At 39.7% G+C, this 24,906-nt stretch overlaps 1 protein-coding gene across 1 annotated transcript in view; it reads left to right on the forward strand.

Moving 5' to 3' along the window:
• Positions 1-11,318: 11,318 nt before the first annotated feature.
• The window catches only part of tmem164 (transmembrane protein 164), a 36,186-nt gene continuing 22,598 nt past the window's right edge, over positions 11,319-24,906 (forward strand). Inside the window, exon 1 of the mRNA XM_074671456.1 lies at positions 11,319-12,192. Within this exon, the coding sequence (XP_074527557.1) occupies positions 11,755-12,192 (438 nt within the window). The 5' untranslated portion in view covers positions 11,319-11,754. The remainder of the gene's footprint in view (positions 12,193-24,906) is intronic.

Genomic DNA, 24,906 nt, shown 5'->3' on the forward strand with positions numbered 1-24,906 from the left:
TGAGCCTGAAACCCGGTTCATGATAAAAGAACCAGAAAAATAGGTCCAAAGTTGATTTGTGTAACCGCAGACGTCGCTGGTGTTTCAGTGTGAAGTGTGACCCTGATAACTGGTGACTCTCGGCCGTTAATCACTGATGCTGTTGGCAGGGTCACCAGTTAGCATAGTCGCTATTAACGCCAAAACACGGGTTGCTCTGTGACGGTCAAAACCTGATAGAACTTGCCTATGTTGTATAGTATCGTTTCTAAAAATTAACCACAGAACAACCGTACATTTTTATGCTGCTAACAGGTTGAATTTCGTGTATGAAAAACGTTAACTGTCTGAATGAAGCTAAACGCTGCTTCTGGGTCAAGATGCGTGCGCATCTATATGTTGACGTGTAGACTGATAATCCCTCTATGTAGGTTAGTTTGTTTTATGACAATTTTGATGAATTTAGATTTTAATAACTTTCTATTCTTTGAGATTTTTTAAATTTAATTTTATAATTATTATTATCATTATTTACTTTTTTAATTATTATTTCATATTGTTGCACTCATGTGTTGAAGTGAAACACGTCATGATCAAGGTGCAACATCTGGTTAGTAAAAATGAAGCCTATGCCAAAGTGCTAAAAGTTGCTGTTCACTGAGGATCCACTTGAGGCTGGCTGCAGAAAGACCGGAAGTCCCGAACACACCTAGCCATAAAAACAGACTTGTATGGCATTAAAACGCGTGTCTACAGCCTGGTTTAAAAAAACACGTGGGTCTAAAACACTGATATCACTATTGGCACCGATTGGCACTCACTGTACGTTGAGTGATTTTTTTCTCTAACTGTGCGGTTTAGAAGTTATTGGAATCGTTTGATTTTCCAATCAGGGACACAGCTCAGGTGTGACTAAACTGCGCCCTGTAGCTGTTCCAAGAAAAACCCACAGCCAGCGTCATAGCAAATGTGGTTGCATCCACAGATTGGCTTCATTTCACGGTTTCAGGAACAGACGGTGACGTTGCATGTTTTATACAGTCTATGGTCATGATCACATCAGGATTGATCTCATGGCACAAAACTCAGTTGGGCTGGAGTATTAGGAAAAAAATGTTGATTTTGTCAGTGAAGATCCCAGTTTGGTGATATGCTTTTTCAATGATATAGCACACTTTTCCGATGGTTTTTAAATTGGATCACCCCAAACTATGGTTTGTGGACCACTGGGGGTCCTGGGACCCCACTTTGAGAATCACTGCTCCAAAAGTTTAGCGTGTGATGTTGCTGTGTTTTTCCAACCAAACTATAATTTTTAATTTTGGTTAAAAAATAAAAATCCACAGTCAGTAACGGGATCTTTCTCCTCGGTAGACCTCATTTGATTTAAGTATAAACCATCCATATAGGCCAATCATGTTATAAGATACAAGTACAAAATTCATGTATATAGGTCAAACCTTTCACCAAACCGGGTGCAAACCGAGTCCCAGCCTTTTCTTACCATGTCAAAATATGACAGTTTCCTGATGTGATGACAAGCTGCGACCAAATATCCTCCACTTCTGCATGTTATAAATGAAAACTTTTCCACCTGGGGAAGTCATGAAAGAGCTAATCTGTCACTGAAATGGTGGCAGTTCTTATTTTAAATAGGTTATAATTTGTGAAAGTATTCATGCTGTTTTATGGTGCTTTAGAAATGCAAGTGGAGGTGTATATAAGAGAAACTGCAGGGGCTTCAGTTCGGACTGGCATTTTACGAGTCAATCATTTTTCAGTGCGTGAAAGCCTGACCTTTATTCCCATGATGTCTTTGACAGTTATATAAAAGGCAGAGTTATTATCTTTAATCGCAGGAATGTCGAAAACTCTTCCTTCCTCATCTTCACATTTCAGGAGCATTTTTTCCTCCATGTCAGCTCAAACTTCCCTTTCTGCCACCAAGGTTCAAAATTGCAGGATGACCTTTTTTTTTTTGGACTTATAATTCATCATAATACAAATGTGATCACATATGTTTTCTTAATTTCACTGACCACTTGGACCATGATGCTTAGCACAACTTAACATGGCTCTTCATCTTCCTGTCATGTGAACAAGTGAAATAACTTTTGAGGCTACGTATCCTGACAGGAAAAACATGTCTGGATCAGAAGGTCACAGTATCCCTTTTATGGGTCATGAAAAATAGAAACAGTTTGGCCATTGTGTCAACACCAGGAATCCCTTGATTCTTCTGAAATTTAAATAAAAAGATAGAGTTGTAAAATGTATATTTTATTTATAAATAGCAGATATAACAAGACAAATTTATGCCAACACATTTTGCAGATTAAAGGCTGGCCTGTCAAAAATAGCCTGAATTTTTTTTTTTTTTTTTTTTTTAGCTCTTCAAACCGAAACCACAAAATAATATTGCTATATCATATTGTTTATGATACGTTTTTGTATTACATATGGTAATTTAGGTGTTTTTTGCAACATTTTTCATAAAGTTTTGAATTCTTCAATGAAGAAAATATTAATGTAGAAAATAAAGTGTAACAATTTGGATTTTTTTCTAATAGCAGCTTCTTGAAAATCAGCAATGATTTTTTTGGGGGGGGGTTGTGGATGATTTCATGAGAGTGACTGTTTTGAAAAGGGCCAAATACAACTTCATGATGATGATAATCCTCAAGGGGGAAGAATACATTTTTTATGTGTGTTTTTACATCGTTAACAGGTTTTATACAATTTATTATGTTGATGATAACATCATTTCACACTTATCACGTTGATAAGATAGAAGTTTTTGAAAATCATGTGTCAAAAATGATGCATTCTGCAGTAAAGGGTAAATCTAAGTTAACTACTCAGCTCCACTGCTGGATAAGCCACTGCCTGGGGATGCAGCTAATTCTGCTTTTTTGAGATTATTCTGAGGATGTCACCCATTTTGCTTCTTATTCTACATGAAATCCATCAGCTCATTCATTATGTTTTACCTCATTTAGTGCTGGATTGTGTCCAACTAACAAAATTCATAGAAATTACATCATTTCAATCTTGTGTTTCACCATAAATTTGCATCCAGTATGAGTGCTGAATCATGTTTCTAAAAAGAAACAAAAGTTCATGTTCAATGGGAAGTCACTGCCTCATGTGTGTTGATGATTTGTCAAGCATGCAAGAGCAGACTGTCTGGTCCAAACATCACGATGAGGCTGTTTCAGTCCTTTGTCGTGATGCTGCAATCAGAGAGAAGCAGAGAACCACATGGTTTCAGGGTGTGGATGACTTACAGTGAAAAATAAAGTCACATACTGAAGAAGGATACACACACATGATAGAAATAACAGGAGCTGTTGGCATCATTGGTTCACTATTTGGTGTAAATGAGAGACGTACAAAACAGAGTTGTGACCTGAGTCAACAGAAAAGTCTGCCATCATTCAACATTTTCCCTGAGTCATTGAGTTTTAGGCCACAGATCCAGTCACAGCCCTTCATAGCTGAAAGGGGAATAGCTTAAAAATCTCCATATTCTCTGTCTGACTATCTCTGGGAGTTTAATTTAAAATTCCCACCATGATTTCCAGCTTAGCTTCTGCCATCGATTAGCGAGTTAAAATTGACTATGTTGGCGTGTTTCTGTCGCTGTTAGCTCACTTGATGGTCTCGCTACATTAGATTAGCCGTGGAGTGGAAAGGCTCAGATGCCCTGCAGTCGGCATGGGGTATCCTCTTGGAGGAAGCAGCTCGACAGCTGCACTCGTCCTTGGGAAGATAACCCTGCACGAGCTGTGGAAGAAGAGGCAGAGCAGGCGTTTCATAGAGGTGATGAGAGGAAATGAAATACAGCATAACAGAGGTAATAAGAAAATGGACTGAAGTGTAGTTTTAATACTTTCAGGGTCTTGTGTAGCTGTGAGAGCAGCTGGAGGGTTAGATTGCAGTAAGATGAATTGCATTAACATACAACTCAGACATATAGCTTCCTGTCTCCACAGACAGTAGGAATGCATTGTTCTCTTCCTGTCAGTATCTGCATGCTGCATGCTCAGCTCGGTGTGACAGTGCTGTAACACACAATTTAATGTGCTCCACTGCCTGGCACAAACCTTAGTTCTGATGGTACTATCCTCTTTGCTTTGGGTTTTATGGTCTGTGTGCCCAAAGTCAGCCCACACAAGATCTCCAGAGATGATACTCTGACATACTTACCATTCTACTCCCCTCCTCGATACCCCCCACCCTCCTGCCTCCCCAAGGAGATGCATGGATGAGCAGGCTCATTCTCCTCGTGGGGTGTTCCCCATGCATGACTGATGTTTAGATTAATATCCTTGACTGATTCCTGCTCTGCGGTGAGAAGAGGAGGAGGCCTATCAGAGCCCAGCCGCCCCCTCAGGAGCCTCATTGATTTTCACACCATCATGACAAACACAAAGCTCCTAAACCCACAAAATACTTTATTTGTTGTCCATTTAGACGCCTCCTCATCCTCAGGGCCAGCCGGCCACATCTGCCTTTTTTAAAATAGCTTGGTGGCTTATGTAAGATCTGATTCTGCTGCCTGGTGTTCGCTATAATCTTATGTGTTAATTAGAATTTTAAATGTAGGCAAAGTTTAAATGAAGAATAAATTCAGAAATACTAATTCTGCTTTCTCACTCCTTATAAAACAGGATTTATTTGCTTAATTTCAAGTCTGTGTGACAGAGTCACAATGGCAACTTGATTTAGGGGTTGAATTTTACTTTTGCGGCGTGGGAAAACATTTGGCGCGACAGAACAATCATAATATCAGACGGAGGTAGAGTAATACAACTGAAAATTCTTCATTCTTACTCATCTTACATAACTCCCTCTAGACTTAATAGAAAAAACCCAAGTGCTTGAAATCTTTTTTGCCATTTGTGTGTCTGTTGGGTCACAACGCTGTGCAATTTAAAACAAGACAAGGAAGGAAGACAGTTGGTTTTTGCTGCACAAAGAAAGATTTTGTCAAACTGCAAAATTCACAAACAAAAATGTTTATCCATACAAACATGGACATTTGAGATCTTCAGTCTTGAAGGTATGAAGCAGATAATAGATACATTAAATGACACTAAGTTTAGGGCTGAAACTGTTTAAGAGCAGGTGTGGAAGCAGGGGTGAGTGCACATATCATTACCAATATTGATTTGGTTGAATATGATTTGTTTAACTGTTGAATTGAGTCAATATGAGAAATGTTATGTTTGTAACTGTGTAGTTTTTGAAGCCAGATCCAGCCCTATAAAGGAAGATTCCAACCTTTTGACAATAAACTGAATATTCAATTATGAGCATGCACTGATCTCCCTTATTTATAGTGTTGTTGTGAATGTTAATGAATATTGTCTGTATTTTTCTAAGTCCTGATCTGTGTATTGTTGTCATGTAAAAATTAGACATGCACCGATCGATCTGATCTGTGATCAGAGATCAATGATCGGCCCATCCTTACATAAACTGATCTGAAACTGATCTTATACACCTCTGAGAAGGTCTGACTGCCAGCCTTTGTTGCTTTTTGCTCTGAGACCTAAAACTCAGGGCACTTTATTGGTTGGTTAAGTTCAAACATAATGATTTTATTGTTTCACAGGTGTTGTTTCATGATTTTCAATAAGATAAGATTGGAGCATTGAAGGCATATACTGTCAGTTGTCAAAAAATAAAAAGTAAAAATTGGCGTCGGCCCAAATCTGTATCGGCAGGTCAGGCTTTTTAAAGATTGGTGATCGGCCAGAAAATTGTGATCTGTGTACCCCTAGTATAAATGTATAAGTTTAAAGTATGAATTAAAAAAACAAGCCTGTAGTGTTTTTTTTTTAATCTTGTGATTTACCAATCAAATTGTGTAATCAATATTGAATGAACTAAAGTAACATTGAAATCAAAGGGGAATGAATGTTTAGAGCTTTTATGACTCTCTCTGATTTATGCATCATGTGAACTTTGAAAGTTGTCAAGCAGCTGCACAGTTAAGACTTAGTTTATATTTACATTGCCAATAAAAAGGGAGTACTACAGCGATAACAATGCAGTTTAAGCCCTTCATAAAATGCTACATTGAACAGCTGTAGGGCTACAACCATAAAACCATCAGTTTGTATAAAAAGTGTAGTGGTTTTAAAGTTTTCCCTGTTTAAATTCGTCTCAAAGCCTCCTGTGGAAACTCAAAGTCACACAGCAAGGAAACATGGTAATATCGCCCCCTGGTGACGAAAACAGCACTGAGAAACCGTCTCTTCTTCAGAGAGGGGTTCAAACATTTCTTCAGTGATTTTCTCTTTGAAACTGAACATACATTTAGTGAAGATGGTATCTTCTGTGTGAACTTTCCTCCAGAATCCAGGCGTAAGCTCTCAGCATGCAGAACAGCAAAGCACAGACATCACAGACTGCGCTGTCAACTGGGGTACAGGACTGTGTGCATCTCTCTTCGTGTGTGTTCCTGTCAGACATAATCCATTTTATATTTGAACAAGCGCTTGATTCAGTTGTGACAACGTGGCTCATAATTTTTGTGGCAAGGAGAACTGGTGAGTCAAAGCAGCTTTGAATCATAATTCTTTTTTGGTGAGTCAGGGCTTAAAAACTGACATGCAGTGCTGTATGAGCTCAAAAAGTGACATGTTCATCGAGAAAATTAGCTTTTTGTGTATGACTAAATTACAGCTAGACTTCCAGAGGCCAAGAATAGAGTCTTGAGAAAGAAATGCTTTGTAGGGCTGTTGGTTTAAAGGCACATACAAAATATATATACATTTCTGACACACTATTGAAAAAGAAAATCCAAATGGTGCATTTCTCAGTGGTAAAGACTAAGTCCAAGCTGAAAATGAAGGAGAAGAGCTGTCAGAAGTATTGTATCAAATATTTCCATTGGCAGTGATCTCCTGCTGTGTCTGTTTCCTGACAAACAATCCAGCCTTAAACCAACATAAACAAACCAACAGCACAGACAGAAGCCTGAAAACATCTATTCTTTGTCAGTAAAACTGAACTTCTGCTGCTGCATTTTCTCTCTACCCAGCAGGTCTGTCTCGATCTGCAGCTAATTGGCCTTTTTCCAGCAGACCTGCAGGCTCTGGATTTCACTGAGTTACTTCTGACAGATTTTTTTTTTTTCTTGAGGAGAAGAATGTCTTGTGCCAAGAGAGCGACTGTCTTTTCATCCCAAGTGATGGGAAGCTGGTTGATCTTTAGCCTTCCCGCTCCTCTCCACATCCTGAAGCTGGGGCTGGACTTTATAGCCCACACTGGCTTGTAAAGTGAGTCAGAGGATTTTCCCTTGTGGGACTGTGAGAACATACTGTATTACCCTCAGAGGAATGTGAAAATGAACTCCATTTTATTTTCCTAGGCAGCAAGTGATGGGAAAGAGGCGGCTGCAGGCCGTCTCACTCCTCAGTGGAAGCCTGAATCACTGCAGCAATCTCTGCGGAGTCCTCCAGGTTTACTACGCTGATACATCATGGCTTTTATTTAACTTTATGTGATACTTTTATACATGGGAAAGACCAGGGAAAGCAATTGATTGATCAAATAAAGTCATTGATCTACTGTGATACTTATCCATCTGTGACTGGTGGTTTTAGGAAATAATGATGTCTGAGATAGTTTGAGGTTTTTAGGACCACAAAACTTTCAAATTTTCCCTGAAGCTTCAGAACACTGCAAAAAGAGTTTCAAAGCTTCTCTTAAATCCCATGCTGTGTTGTGCCCACTAAGGGAAGCAGTCAGAGCTGAAATGAGCCAAATCATCAGGGGTTCCCAAACTTTTCAGCACATCACACTCAAAATAGCGGTGCCTCAGACCGGCGACCCCATACTGTGGGAATATACTGAGAGACGAATACAAAACCAGACAAAACAAACAAAAAACTCCAACAACCCAAAAATACTTAATTTAGCTAGTCAGTAGAAAATTAGACTGCCCATGTGAACATAGTGCTGTTAGATTAACCTGGTCTAACTGACTGCATTGTTATCCTGGCTAAGTCACCTCAGGCGTCTTGTGGCAACAAAGAAATGTGGAAAAGAGATCAAACATTTTCTGTTTACATGCTTTTATATTAAATCTGATCACTATTTTGTCATTATATTTAAGATAATAGATAAAATATAGTTGTAAAGGTCATTTGTACAAGAAAAGTGAACTGAGATCCTTTTCAAGGATGTGGCCTGGGTTTGAAACAGGCCTAAGTGGGAGGTTCATCCTCATCAGTGGTAACTCCACTTTTGCCAAGCTGGTCTCATACCTTCACATCTATCAGAGTTGCTCTGCCTTCACGTGGCACTGAGAGCCCCTCTGATTCATTCCCTGACTAATATGTTTGTAAACCTCTGTGAGCTAATCCTCTGTTATTACGTGTGTAGTGTCCAACATTTAGCAAATGTGCTAATCTGTCCAAATGTCCACGAGGTATTTGACCTCCTCACAGCTCCAAGTCAAACCGTTACTCATTTTGTTGATAGGTCAATGGTTAATGCTAGTTGGCATCTTAGAACTTAGGAAATGGTGTCCCTGGGAGCATGGGACTTGTTACATTTAAGTGAACCATGAAGGTTTGGGGAAGGGTCAGTGATGTTTGGTGAAGTAATGTTTGGGACACAATTTCTATCATAGATAAATATCTTTGCAATACACTGACCTCCCACAATGAAAAGTGCACCCAGCATGCACAGCATCTATTTACCTTTGCAATGGGAAAGGGTGCTGTGATATAATGACAACCTGTGATTGTGAATTATTCTAGTTTGTGCTTTACCATATTGCATTGTGTGAGAACAGTCAGACCCAAGGGGGAAAATGCAACAATGTCCTCTTGAATCTAAATGAAGCCAATGAGATACAGGTGTGAAAAACACCTGCCTGTGCTTATACTTAGACAAAACTGCCGCCAATAGTTTCTGTTCTTACTTCAGGATAACATGAGCAATGCAATCCATGAGCTTCCTGATATCCAATGATTGAGCCTAAGTTTTCAACAGCTTGGCTACTGAGGCCATCATACACCACAAATAATGTTGTTATAACTACAGGGTCTTTAACAATGAACACAACTTCATGGGACTTTTCCTTATGACTTACACTCTAAAAGGGAAATCTATGAGCCACCACATTTATTCTCAGGGTCCATCAACCTCCCAGTGCAAAGACTTTAACAGCTCTTACAGGCTATTATCTCTGAGAGTAGTAAAAGTAATTCAAGGCTGAAGTCTTTTTGAAATCAAAAGCACTTATTAAAATGCCATGCCTACTGGTGACCTTTATAAAGTAACTATGGTAACGGGACTCGTGAAACTTCATGAACAATCCTACACATTTACAATGTAGAGCTTTTTTAAAGTGTTTCTCAATCGTAGACACACACACACACACACACACACACACACACACACACACACACACACACACACACACACACACACACACACACACACACACACAGAGGAGTACGACTGTTTAATTTTAATCTCACTGGATGATTCCTAGTGGAGTTCTCTGTCTGCACTGATTGGTATATTACTAAAATAATTTCTTATTAATAACCATTCATATTCATTTTTATTACCACACGCTGATTAAACACTCAGGCTCAGTTTCCACTCTATTGTCAGTAAAAGCAAACCAGGCTGTCATCTTTTTATGACTGTGCGCAGTGAAGCACTTCTGGCCTCTATTACAACATTTCAGCACCAACTCATTTACACCCAGAACACTGACCTTGCTTTCAAAAGGGCTTTGCACCACACTGAGTGCCACACAGACCTCCATGCTAATGGATAGATGTCAGTGTGTAGATAATTCAAAACTCAGGCAAGCTAAGCAAAGCAGGAGCTGTGGGAAGAACATAAAATGCATCACGTATGCTTTTCCCCTCTCCCCTTGTGTCTGCACCCTGCACTTGTTCATCCCTCTTGATCTCCTCTTGCATGATGGTGAAAAGGATTAACTAAAACTGCAGGGAATCCTGAAGCAATTACTGTAAAAAAGGACACGTCATTGGGCCCTCCCATGATGAAGGGAGAGCCAGAACAGTATGTAGGAAATTGATTTACAAATTAGCTCTCTGTGGACTGCTTGTTGGCACATGTGCATTTTAAGTTATTGAGTAAGGTCAGCAGTCCTTGATTTGTTCTCCTTTAAATCTTTCACAGGACTTATGCCTTCATACAGGCTGTTAACATTTATAGTAATACTTTGATTTCCTTTAGGTGTCAAAAATCTATAACTAATGATAATAAAAGAGAATCCCAACATATGGGAACTACAGTGGTTCTTTTTAAAAAAGTAATGGGGAGACCTTGTAGCTACTTTTTAATTCGTTATCTGTTTACCATAAAAATTCCTTCTGCAGTGATCCCCTTTGTTTAAGTCCTCAAGGTTAATTATTTACATCAAACTATCTTAAAATCTTGAATTTATACAAGTATACAGGGATCATACAAGTATCTATTTATCCAAAAGTGAAATGCTTCCCAAAAATACAATAATTTGGGTTGATAATTTAATTTGAACATGTTATATCTATCTATCTATCTATCTATCTATCTATCTATCTATCTATCTATATATATATATATATATATATATATATATATATATATATATATATATATATATATATATATATATATATATATATATATATATATATATATATATATATACCCGTCCTTAAATGTGGAGGAGAAAATGACGTCGATAAAAAACGTACGAGTCTGATTTGATTTTTACTTTTCAGTGTGGTGATGTAAAAAAAAACTTTTTTTTTTTTTTTTTTTGCATCTTCCTTAGTTATACGGGATTTGATTAGTGTCTGAGTTCTTACTGCACCTACAAAAATAAACATTCCGAAAGCCCCTTGAACGCACCACCAAAAAGTGTCACGTGTGCCGTGTGTCCTCCCTGGTTGCCGGGGGTTGTGTGTGCCCTCACATTTTTCTCTCAGGCGCGACGTGTAGAACATATCTTGAGGTAAATTACGCGCAAAAATGATCATAGACGCACGCAGTCGCAAGTGTAAGTTTGAGTAATTCATGATTGCTATCCTTGAATGTTGCTTAAATTTCATAAAGCTCATGCTCACCAACGCACTTGTTTATTTCCTCCCACATTACCTAGATCAATATAGTTAGCATCTACTTCAGAAATTAACAAGAAATTGTTTTAACAGACTGATTTTACTTAATTATTTCATGTAACTATGGTTTTATTTACACGAAAATCAATTTTCATGTCGACAATAGCGCCAATGCTATCCCAAGGAGAAACGTTGTTATCCTGACAGGCTAAACTCGGGGTGCACAAACACAGCGTGGTGCCGCTTCAGTTCACCAGGATACGTTCAGTAGCTTGAGAGCTAAGCTAGGCTAACCTGACCTCACCTGTGTCTGTGCTGTGGTTAGCTAACCTAAAACAAACTGTTCCTGTCCAGCTCTGTGAAATTGTACGTGACTACAAAACTGAATGTTTTGAAGTAAAGGATGCCAAAGCGGGACTGACTGTCATCGCCAAGTGGCTGAGTTTGTGTCTGAGGGAAGAGGCGTGAAGGAAGAGGGAGGTTGGCCACTTCCCACTACGACCAGCAGCTTGTACTGGTAGTCCTGACTACAGCTACCTCCTGTAGCTAGCTGAAGTTCCTCCTCCACCAGTGGGTGAGGTGGTGTAGCTCAAACACCAAAGCGGTGGATACATGTCTACCTCTGAACCTCGAGACGAGCCACGAAAGGGAAATCTTGCAGTTCATGTTTCGCCAAGAAGTCAGTGTGACGTCTTTTATTCCATCTTGTTCGTATCTTTTCCAACACGAGAAGAGGAATATGTCCAGATATAACATTTACAGCCTGTTGGACTGGGTCTACGGCGGCGTGGACCCCAAGTTTGAAGGCAATGGGGGCCCTGAGTGTGCCGCCTTCATCGCGCCCCAGCAGCGCATCAGTGAGAGCTTCATCATCATCCTCGTCTCCCTGGTGGAGATCGGCGTGGCGCTGAAGAAGATAAACCTCTCCAAAGAGCTCAAGGTGGTGGGGAAAGATTGCACAAAGGCGAAGGAGGATAGTATGGGCAAAAACCTGTTGCTGGTTGCTCTTTGCATGACTTTTGGAGTGGAGGTTGGGTTTAAGTTTGCGACAAAGACTGTGATATACCTGCTGAATCCGTGCCATGTCATGACCATGGTTCAGGTAAGGATGACACAATGTGAAGATTGAGTGTCTTTGGGCAATACATAGGTGGGGATCCGTCAGACAGCAAAAGTGTTATACGCATTTTAAGTCCACACCCACAGTCAATGTTTATGGTTTTCTCGGAGGTTAGGAAATGACTTTGATTCTACTTTATGATCTTAGCTGCATGTCCTGCACCGCTGTGTAAAAAGGGGTGTTACATAAGTTCGGATAACATCCTGGAGAGACACTTTCACATGCTTTTTTATGGAAGAGCTGCAGCAAACATCATGGGTTTTTCAGAATTTGAATGAGGTGTTAATTTTGTTATCTTCTTCACTTTTTTTTCTTGCACCTCGGAAAAAAATTTGCATAGACGCAAAAGTGCATGGAGTGCTCACTTTTTTGTTCATGTTGGACAAAATTACACTCGTGAAAAGAATGAAAGGAATGGGCTGAAGGCAGCTCACACTGACTTTGCCCTTTACCCAGCTCTGGGTCCAGATGTGGATGTTTTCATCTTACAAGTGTTGTCAAGTTCAGGATCAGGCTTGTCAGAGGAAATGTGATTCATTCTCCACCTCTCTTTTTGCTGCTTTTATTACAGGTATGAAACATAAAGTGTGCACTCAGAGGCATTTTAGTTTTGATCCTCATGAGTAAATCAGCATTCACATGGTTAACTGTGGACAGACCTGTGTGGTCAACCTCAGTGTAAATGGAAAATAATGAAGTCATGAAATTAGAATAGGAAACCTAGAGACACAGCTTTACTTTTGAAGTATGACAACATGGAAGGAGAAGTGTAAAAATGTAACTTGTTTCTATTAGTATTTTATGATAGAAACTTAAATAAGTCTAAATAATTAAAGCAAGGATTAACACTTTACTAATGATTTGTTAAAGAGACTCAAACCTGTTGTTTTAAGGTTAACAGCCTGAGGTATGTAAAAGGAGCCAGATGTGCTACATTATTACAAACAGCTCAGTAGCTTTTGGGGAGCGGTCTGTTTAACTGCACGGGGAGTCAGCAGAGAATCAGACTCATAGACAACAGGGAAATTTAAGTTTCATTTCAGTTTGAACCAGAGGTTATGGTTCAGAGAAAAACAATGGCTCTCTGTGTTCACTCTGCCACCATGAGAACATACTGTACCTGCATGTTTTCCTTTCATGCCTCCTGCTCGGCTGACCTTCACTGTGCATGATTGCACGCTCTGGGTCATGGCAACAGGTCAATGCCAGCTGCAACTTAATGTGTTTGTCACAGAGATGAAAAATGGAGATCACCTACCATAATGAATTCTAAATATTTCTCCTTACATGATTAGGAGTGGGCAGTGATGCTCTGCTGTGATAAAGACTTGACCCGCAGTCATCAGATCAACATGATGCGTGTCTGTGAGTGACAGTTCAGACAAAGAGGAAGAAGTGGATGTTTCTACTTCACGTTTGTTCAGAGCAGAGGAGAGAAGCAGCTTTTTTCACACATGAACTCCACACATTCTATAGATATTATCAGGACGTTCAGCCACAGCAATTTTCACAGCCATGCCTTTCACACATGCACGCCACAGCCTAGTTGGACATGATTTCACGAAGGAGAGAGAAGAGTGCTGAGTAACAGTAACAGCTTTGTGTTAATATCACAACAGCATGTGTAGATAGATTAATAATCCCATTAATCTTGCACATCACCTTTTATCATTACCCAGCCGTGTTGAAAACTTGATTCTGAAGAGCAAAACTCGTGTTCTTAACAGGGAAAGAAACAAAAATGTGAAAAGCTATTTTGATAGTCCCCAAACTTAGTCCTGCATTTTTTTACCACTGCCTTTTGACGCTGTGACAAAAAACCAAAGTGTCATTTTTAGGGATGGGTACCGAATTAGGTACTTTTATAGGTACCGACAGAAATCTGTCAAAAGTAGCGGGTACCGATTCACGAAGATCAAAAGGTACCATGTTTAGGTACCTAAATGCATCTTTGTGACTGTGAGGGAGTGGAAGAGTAGGAGATTTACCATGCTGGACATGAACACAGCATTACAAGGTTATATATTAAAGAATATATATGTCAAATTGACAAACACAAAAAATACTATAAAACAAATTGATATTTTTTTTACCAAATGAGCACAAAAAGTATCGAAAATTGGTACCGTTGAGTACCGGTACCGATTGCCAGGTACCAGGCATCGGTACCGTATCGTTTTTTTATGTGAAAGGTACCCATTCCTAGTCATTCTCCATGTTTGTCTTGGGGGTTTAGAAAGCAGGGCCTTATTGTCCTAGAATTGGCCATTTTGTATTCACAGACGTAGTCTTCTGCATCTTTAAATTTTTGTTACTTATTACAGGTTTGCTGTATTTTGACATCATTTTCATTAGGTGCTTATGACCAGAAGTTCCAGGAACTTTTAGCTGCTGAAGCTACGTGGTACTTGTGGCCCATTGTTGTCTTCGTCTCCATCTAGGCTCTAAATCCCATGGAGATTTTCCAAATCAGAAAAGATCAAAAAGCTGTTTCAAGTTTATTGAAAAGGCTGGTTGATCTCTGATGTCCAAAGCATGACAGCAGAGATTGAACAGTGTTTTGGCCTGAAGAGTGCCTGTAAATTCACAGCTTTCTGGCTGGTATATCCTTCTCAAAATTCTTCATTTATTAACATTAAACTGATGAGATATTTTTTTAAGTTATTTATAGGAAAAAAAATTAGATCCATTCCAGAGGACTTTATCATCTCACTAGAAAGCTATTGGCAGGTTCAGCTAAAGGTCTCCAGTTTACAGGGTCACTCTTTGAACTGCAACACCAGGAGCTGACAGAGACACATTTGGCCTTGTTTACACCAAAACGTTTCCTCTGTAAACGCAGTTAAAAAATCTGTGTTAACACAGAAATGCAGAGGGATTTAAAAACGCTGTAGTAAGCATGCCAGGCCTGTAGTTGGCACTATAACTGTCTCGTACAGACGTCGCTTTTGGTAGATCTCCACTGAAGTTTTTAAAAGTTTGCGTTTTAGGTTGCCTCAAAGGCCATTTCTGTGTAAACGTGAGGCTGAAACGCAAAAATACTTTTGCATTTCACCCTGAAACCGTTGTTGCATAAACGGCCTCTTAGGGTCTAAGAAGATGATTGTTTAGGAGTTTTTGAGCCAAGTCAATCACAGCTGTGTGTGATGTTATAGTTGACAGAAAGTGAAAAAAAAAACCCACTGTGGGTGCTCCCCCAATCATAAGCTTGCAGTACTACCCCCCAAAGGTCCTGGACATCTGGAAAGTACTACCCACCAGGCAGTGGCAGATCAGTTACCCCTGAAGTAAATTTAGACCCTGGTCCCTGCAGTCAAAAAGCACATAGTTCCTCAAAAAGTCTCCAATTTTAATATGCTGTCACCTCACACGCAATGTAAGCCTTTAGCTTTTTGTTGAACTGTCCAGAAAGAGGAAGAAAGGGAACCAAGAAAGTCACAGAGAGAAACTGTAGAATCAGAGTGTTTTTCTAGGCCTTCAGAGGTTAATTTTAGTTTTCACAAGGTAAGGATGGTCACTGAAGTTAAAATACATTTTTCAAATATTTGATGCTTTAGTGTTGGAGATTCTTTTGTATGGGTGTAGAAGTGTGACAGCATTGAGTCATCCTCTGATCTCACTCTGTGGATTTACAGTATACGGGTGTGGTCCCATCTGTAATCCCTTAAAGGCAGATGGAAATGTGAGATCTAAACACCTCACCAGCACCGCAAAGATCCTTTTTCCTGCCTCATCACAGACATGTTAACCCATTAACTCTGCAATTTATTGGTGTGGATTCTGAGAAGTTCAGTATTCTGTGCATGTTTTAGGGTTGAAGTGATAAAAGAGAATGTTTCTGTGGTTGAAGTTAGCTCAGTTCTTGAGTAATCAGCACAGGCAACCACTTCACCTGAGAGCTGATGTAAGATTTAACCATTTTTCTGTTTTGTTTCAGCACAGCATCATTATACAACAGCCTGTTTGCTGAAAACTTGTTGTCAGTATAAAATACCAGTGGAAACTGAACTTTTAGGGTCTAGTGTCATTTTCAAATTTTCAGGACGCTGTTGCCTCCTCCATCACGTTTTATTCTAATATATCAAACTCACATATTTTAAGGAAGCCTGCCTTCATCATCTAGAATACACGTACAATTTCACCACCCTTGAAGCAAACTCATTATAAAACAGTTGAAATAATGCATGGGAGCAGCTGTGGAGTTCACCCAAGTCTCTTCAAACATCGCTGTGTACGATGTGAGAGAGCCTCGCTGAGGGTGAAGAGTTCAGTGTCTGATGACGGATGAGAGGATGCCCCACTTCTGACAGCACAGATGTCAGACATGTTTTTTTTTCTACATGTGGAACAAAAGCCATCACACTGACAGATCTCAGACTGATCAATTTCCGGATGTATTTTCTTTTGAGTTAATGGATATGTTCCTGGCTCCATAAACAAACAAATCGAATTACAGCTACAGTGCAGTGAGGAGCCGGTGGAGAGAACCACGTGGCTTTTATTCCTTTGTTCTGCTCTGTTTTAAATGTAGTAAATGTGTAATTTTTTTAAGGCTTCTCCAAAAAGGCCCAACAATTAAGCCTTTTTTTATTCCCAGCTGCAGAGGATACAACAGGAGCATCCTTCATAACCCAACATATCCCGTAATTCTTGGTTTGCCAGTTAAAACAATGTGGTTACTGTTGGATGATAGTACAGTACTTCCTCTGCCATTATTGGGCAGTCCCAACAGAGGCACTTGCCCCTCCTTGGAGTCAAGTTAATTGTAATTTCCATATAGCGCCAGATCACAGCAGAAGCAATTTAGAGTTACCTCTCTTATAGATCAGGTCCATAACTTGTATTTTTTCATTTAAAAGACTAAATAGCCTTATTAAATTCATGAAATTCACATGACTGGGCATGGTTGGGTTCACATTTCTCCCTGTGATCACTCGCGCAAGACAAAGTTCTGCCCCAACGCGTTCACAGACACAGAAACATGTACGCACATATGCATACACAGACAAGCATATCCCGTATAGCGGACAGAGAGCTGGGAAAACCACCGCCAGAAACATCACCCAGCGCCTTCTCTGTGAAGATGCAGCACTCACTCTCTTGCGCTAGTTTTAACACAATTATAAGCTGCACAAATGTTTTATATAAGCATTCATTTTTATTTTGTTAATATTGGTGATGGATAGGGATGTTCAATACCACTTTTTTTCAGACTGATACTAGTACGAGTACTCCCTCTTGAGTACTCACCGATACCGAGTACCGATACTACTAGTACTTTTGATACATAAAATTTAAATCAAAAGTGACAGATCATTTTGATCAAAGACAGCACAGTCACTCTGACATTAATTCCAAATAAAACACAAACAACTCTCTCTGATTTTAGAATTTTTTTGATGAATATTAAAATATATATATATTAAAAGTGCACAATAAAACTAGCAACTGTCAGAGTTAAAGTATTTATTTTTAAGTAAACTGAAGAGCAAAATAAAACAGTTTAACTGTTAACTCTCCCTGGTTCGTTCATGTTGTCTGAACAGGACCTGACGCACATTTGCCGTGGTGTTAAACCACAGCAATTAGCAACTAGTGGCGAAGACGACTTGCTCGACGTAAGATTCTCTTGCCTAGAATATCTGCTGCTGGTATCTGCAGCCTTCTCGAGTACCAATACCTTGAATAGAGGCTAGTATCAGCCTGATACCGATACCTGGTATCGATATTCGCCCATCCCGAGTGATGGATTATATACTTGATGCTAACAATGCAAAAGAGTTAGCTAGGTTTGGTGCTATCCTACACTGGCGTTAGGGCAGTGACAGAGAATCCTCCAACTGTCTCACTTTTGTTTTGGATTTTATGGTCTAAGCAGGCCATAAAGACTGGGTCCTCTAAAAGCCCATCTTTGTTTTTATGGGAACCAGTGGCAGACAGAACTACACACCAAAAGCCACGTTGATAGACACTCATCGTCATGTGGTGGCATTATTGTTCAGCCTTAACATTGTGGAGTCAGCACTTACCCTCCAAGATAAAACATTCCCTTTGTTGTACAATTTAGCCATTAGCTGTTGAAAAAGGCATTTTATGGAAGTAAATGAAAAAACAACATAATTCATTACATGCCTATCCAGTCCTCTGACCAACCAAGTAATTAAACTACATTTCATCCACCGTGCAGTACTTCTGCTTTTGAAAGTGACAGGGGATCGAACCACAATCTGCTGATGGGTACATCACCTACCCAAGGGAGAGTTTAACACAATCAGGACTCTAGTCAAGAAACCAAACCAGGTTTTCAAACACGATTTTAGAGTTTGCTGCACTATGTTCAGCTCAAGTTTTCTGTCCCTGTTAAAACTGACCTGACCACTGAGGGTAGATGTGGTTTCAGCGGGGTGTTGGACTGACTGATAACCTTAGGTTACAGGATCCTGTGGGAGTTAGCTGGGACTTTCCTCTGAACATGTGATGATGGATAAGCTCCATCCAAATACTACAGCTTCCTTATCAGGCGAACTTTCTTCTCTTGTGGATTGCGTCCAATGGTCTAAAGGGACTAAACAAACTGATTACTCTCTTAATTATAGATAAGTATGTTGGCTGGTGATAACCACTTCCACACGCCTCAGGTGGTCATAACTCACACCTTTAAAAACAGGCCTCTGGCATCCTGCAGCAGCTTTGAATGGGTTTAATAGGACTTTAAAATACTGCCTGGATGCACACTGCGGCAATGAACATAAAGACTGTGCGCTTTGTCTTTCCTCCATGGGTTGAGAGCCGGCTGTAAATTGAAGAGCCAAGCTGTTAACAAGTGTGCAGCTAACATTCAGCATCAATGTAACGGACTACAGAAACAGCATCACACTTAAATAAAGCCTCAATTATCATCTGCAGCCATACCACTCTGCATTACAGATTGTTGACTCGTCTGCACTGAAAACACTTCACCCTCTTACTCATTGACTGCACTTATACAAAGTAAGTGTGTGTTATCAGTAAAGTGTGTGGTTTTACTTTCAAGAGGTCGTTGATCTGTTGCTCTCTGAGTCAATCATACACCTCTACTTTGGAATGTCTTTGCAACACAAAAGGAAATTATTTGAAGAAATTGTGACTTTGCTCTGTTTTGCTCCCAGAAGTAAAATGTGCTGCTCAATGTGACACAATGACTATACACAAACTGGAATAAATCTTATCCATGTTAAGCTCACAGAAGTTCAGCTAATGCAGTATGAGAAATATTCCTTAAAAGTTGTGGAAAGCTCACTATTGTTTGGGGAAAATCCAAACATTCATCTCATAACAAAGATCTCATATGTGGACATGGTATTTATTTGCAACTCAGTATAAAATGATTATAAAATGAAAACATATAGTTTTTCCCCTTTTAATGCCCTTTATCAGAGAAAAGGACAGTAGATGGAATTGGTTGGGGAAAACTTGCAGCCACAAGTTGAAGTCAATGGGGACTGGATCCCACTAACCTTGCTTGTTGGAATCAGAATAACAATTCCGTCAAAATTAGATTTTTAAATTTTATAACAGTGAAGGGCCCAGGACAGTCCGTTGACTCTCAATAGGATGGGTGGAGATGACTTTTCATGTAAAACTTCTCTGATTGGTCATAAGGGCTGGATAACAGCAGTCCAGTGTTCCCATAGACTGTAAAAAAAAAAAACAGACGCTTGGCTTGGAGTGAGGTCTCCACAAAAACTGCTCCCCCTGGTGGCTGGTTGCAGTACAGGTCAAAAAATCTGTCTCACCAGTCATTCCAGATGAGCTGTGGTCAAAAAAGATAAATACTCCACATAGAAATGTTTCTCTTGTCGGATTGTTGTGGTGATTTGAAGACATTATTTGACTGCCTTGCATTCAAGACCTCTTTTCTTCTGAAAAGTTTCATTTTTATTAGTTATACGAGGTTAAAAACAAGGCTTTACGAAACGTTTGATGATGATTGACAGCTGGCGTTCTCGTGTATTTGTTTCAGGGATTGTAAAATATATCTGGAGGTAGAGCAGAGAAGTGATTAGACTCTCGAAAGAAAAAATTTGTATATTATTTTTGTCACCCGGCTCCACTCAGATTCTCCCAGAATCCCTCACAGTCTCTACTGCGCAGACTCTGGCTGCACAACAGCTTCAATGGCGGCGCCTGTGACGGGGTTATTTTGGCTTCAAAAAAGTACAATGGTAAATTGTCAGTCACAACAGCTGTTAAAGTTCCTTGTCATTTTAAATTTATTTTGAACATTTTGGGACAAGAACATTAAAACATACAGTCTGTGCAAGCAAAGCCGTTAGTTATCACAGTGTACTGACTTTACCCTTTGAAAGGACCAAGAATGATGATACAGAACTTATTTTGTCCTTTGTCTTTTTCCGTTTTAAAGTAGATCTGGTGCATCATTTAAACACAGACTGAGGCAAGTAACACCAAAGGTATAGATATATTCAAAATCAAGACAGTGGTTTTGCCAGCAGCAAAAAATAAGTTGATACACCATGCACATAGCGTTACAGGTCAACCCTTGTTTCCCCCGTTCTGTATCAGTTGAATATATAGTCGAAGCTTCTGTAGAGATTTACATAATTTCCTTAAATCAGTTTCACTGTCCTACAGCTTTGTACCTTAAGTTGAGACACAACTTAGTCTTGCTGTGAAACATATCAGTTGAGTAAAAGCCGCATTATGTGAAAGTATGTGTTCTGGTTGTTTGACAACAGTACACCATTGTTTAACAGGCTAAAATGTGAACTAAGCACCCAGTGCAATAATTTGGTTGTTTTTGTTTTTGCTGATCTTCCTAATAACTGATGAGGCATCATGGATATTTTAGGTGAGAGTGCAACATCTCACAGGGAGCTAGGCAGGGTCTGCCAGAGCTTGTCAACTAAAATCATGCTTGTAAACTACTGTGGGTGAGAGCGGTGTGCTCTTTGGATGAGAGATCAGCATGGATATGAGGAGAAGATGTGAGATCACCGAGACATAGCGAGACATAGCGAGTCAGAAAAGTTCAGGCAGCTCACGCTCAAACTGGGGATGTGTTGCAGTAGTTCCAAGAGAAAGAGCGGCGCAGTCGTGTGAAAAAACGACGGAGAGGAGGAGGATGAACGTGATCGAAAAAGTGCCTTTTCCTGTCTTTTTTTCTTTTTTTAGATCAAAAACAGGAAGAGAGACAACTAACTAGTTTGAACTAAATGTGTTTCAGTCAGTATGGCTTTGAACTGTTAAGCCGTGTTCAACGAGTTATTCTCAGCATTGACTATTTTCTGTTTTTTGGACTTAGGACTAACTGCCTAACCTGACACGCCATACGGACAGTTTCATATATCCGCCACGGAAATATTTCACTCGTCCATCTGGGTAGCAGCTCTTCAGATTTGTTTTCAGAGGCGGGACCTTCAAAAATAATCAGCAGCTGGTGATTGGACGACCGTTCTGATTGACACACTCACCACAGACCAATCCGCATGAAGCCACAGTATGACGTAGCTTATGTGCGCCGCTGCTGAGAAACAATAGACGAACAACTACAGGAACGTGAGAAACAGCTGTGATAATGGCGTTAGACGACAGCTGCCGTTTTTGTAAAGTTAACTTAAGAATCAAAGGAACGCTGACAAGTACAAAAGTCTGCTGACGTCATGTCTGCTCCCACAGCTCCCGCCTCTCTTCCCTGATTGGGCCGGTTAGAATTTAGCCGAGTGAATTTGTTGGTCAATGGAGCCTGGCAAGATGGACCTGCAGGAGTTCAGAAACTGAATCAGGCAGGTCCATCTGCTCTGCAAGGTTACTAACTGCCCACCCTCCATGTAATTTGTTCAAGTGTACATTTTCAGTCAGGATTTGTTGTCCTGCAGTAGTTTTTCTCCTGGCAGAAAAAGTGAAGTTGTGTGATTTCACCATCAGCCGTTTCCTTAGATTAATGTCTCCCTTTGACTCATTTTTAAAGCCTCTGTCACCTTCCGTAAGATTAAGAAATATGAGTCTGATGTACTCTCAGTCAACTGTGAGCACATCAGTGCCAGGAAACAGGAAACATGATGACATTAGGCCTCAGTCTAATGTACTCCCACATAAATTTATACTTCTCTTGTAAAATTTATGAGGAGAATCAACCATCCGGAGGTAATTGTGTGTTTTATTCTGCAGCAACAGTTTCAAGGCCTGTTGGCCTCTCATAACAGTCATTATGGGTGTGGATGTAATCTGGGCTGGATTATTTTTCAGAACAAAAGAAGCTTGTTTACAGTGACCACAAGAAGAACAAACCATTGGAGAGAAAAGTGACCTAACATTTGTTTAGGCTTTTCTTGATTAAGATGTTTGGGGTCCACAAGTAATTATTCGGATTCTGTAAAGACTCAGTCAGTTGAGTCCTGCAAAGTTTGCAAGTGTTTATGTCTTGTTTTTGGTAAGAGTCGGCTCATCAGACCAAATTTGAGCCACATTCATCTTGTCAAGTTTCCTGAAATAAGAAAAATACCATATCTTGAAATCAGACATTTTTCTTGACAGGCAATAAACAAACACAGCACACCGTGTAATTTCAAGTTCATAACAAAGAAGACAAACAGAAACTGTCTTTTTCTCAAATCTGTCAGGCTGATTCAGCAGCTCACAGAATAATAAAACAGACTGTCTTCATCAAGCTGACATTCTGCCTCCTGCACTGAAGTATTCACCCTCTCAGACCTCGAGTTGGTGTCCAGTTTAGATCAAAATTGTTTTGCAGAGAAGCACACTTTGAATCCATCTGTTGGTGATATAAAACCTTCTACATGTCAATGATTTACCTTAAAGCTTCCTGTACTATTCAGCACACGTTTCGCCAGTTAGTCCCCTCAAGGCATCATAAACAGGCCTAATGACTGTGAGCTGCACATTGAAGGACCTGTTTGACTGAACAAACTGTGAAAAAAACAAGAAACAAACAAGCTAAGAAGCTATTCCCAACTGTCAGTGTGAAGACAAACACAACACAAAGGTAATAAATGACTTTGAATTTCCTGCTTCTTCGACCTGGTTGTCGTAGATTGGATTGAAGATCTTTTCAACATGAAGCAGACTCAACACATTCTTACCGGCAGAGATGACAGGAAAAGCACAGCAGGAAATGGCTGCTCTTTCCTCCACAGAACGCAGACACAGAGCTCAGTTTGCTGCACCAGAACTGGAGACAACAAGACCCTTCAATGTTGATAAAACATGTTTAGAGTTTCAGATTTTATTTGGGATGGATGGATTGAGATGAAGCCAGGGATTTATAGTTCAGTGCTAGATTAAACTTAAGCGTGCCTCTCACCCATTAATAAGATCAGGATTCAACGGGCCGGCCTCCCAGACAGGGATTAGTCCTGGTTGTAGACTGAGGCGGCGTTTTAGATCTGATTAGCTCGTGTTTGCTTTTTCAGAAATGTTGCAAAATAGGCTTAGATTGAGCGTTGTGAAATGAATATTAGTGTGTGTGTGGACAGACAGTGTGTCAACAGTGACTGTTGGATTGTTTGGTTAGTTTAACTGTAGACCAACAAGCAACAAGTAGTCAGACAAGTCCTCAGTAACAGAAACAACATCCTCAAGTTTGCATTGAGTCCAGTTTGAGTGTTAAATGAGAAACACTGAGAGGTTCTGATGGTTGGTGCTGCAATTCAGACTTTTAATGTCACAAACTGTAAGTGCAACCATTTCATTGGTTGTATTCCGTGCATCAGTTCACAAAAACAAATAAGATGTGAGGCTGGTAGTTTTTCGAGGTAGTGATTTTCATGAATTTGTTCCGAAGAGGGATGGGAATTTACAGTAGTTCAGACTATTTGATTATTCTAAATATCTAATAAACAAATACTCAAGTACTCACAGGTTATTCTTATTTTTTTATAACCACAAACAAAAAGGGTCTGTAGGACACAGACCTCCCAGACTGTAGTTAAAGTCTTTACATACATCATTTCCACTCTTGTAGATGTTAAGGGTGGGAGAAAAGATCAAAAATCGACATAATAGGATTTTTGGTTTGGCAATATCTAGGGATGGGTACCAAATTAGGTACTTTTATAGGTACCGACCGAATCTTGTCAAAAGTACCGCGTATCGATTCATGTAAAATCAAAAGGTACCATGTTTAGGTACCTAAATGCATCCTTGTGACTGTGAGGGAGTGGAAGGGTGGCCAATTTTCCACGCTGGACATGAACACAGCATTGCAAAGTTATTAAATAAAGAATGAATATGTGTAGTCAAAAACAAACATGTGTATTTTATTACTAAACAAATTGTTATTTTTTACAACAGAAACACAAAAAAGTATCGAAAATTGGAACCGCTGAGTACCGGTACCAATTGCCAGGTACCGGGCATCGGTACCATATCGTTTCAAAAGTGAAAGGTACCCATCCTTAGCAATATCAAGACAGGGATTCTTTGTCAAAAAATCCTTTTTTTTTTTTCAAATTCAGATGTACAAATTCTTCATTTCAGTCTTTGTTTAGAATGAGAAATTATGGCTCCTGATATAGTCTGTAGACATCAACATCATATCACCTTTTCACATTGTCTGGTGTTCAAAAAAGCAAACTAAAAATCGTAAATATCGAAGAATTGCAATTTAAATGAAATTGGCACCCCAAAAATCAAAATAGAGTCAAATCGCAAGAACAGCATATTGTCCCAGCCCTA

The sequence above is a fragment of the Halichoeres trimaculatus genome, unplaced genomic scaffold, assembly GCF_033239565.1.
Source record: "Halichoeres trimaculatus isolate MK-OKI-2021-1 unplaced genomic scaffold, fHalTri1.1 fHalTri1_scaffold_6, whole genome shotgun sequence".
Taxonomy (NCBI): domain Eukaryota; kingdom Metazoa; phylum Chordata; class Actinopteri; order Labriformes; family Labridae; genus Halichoeres; species Halichoeres trimaculatus.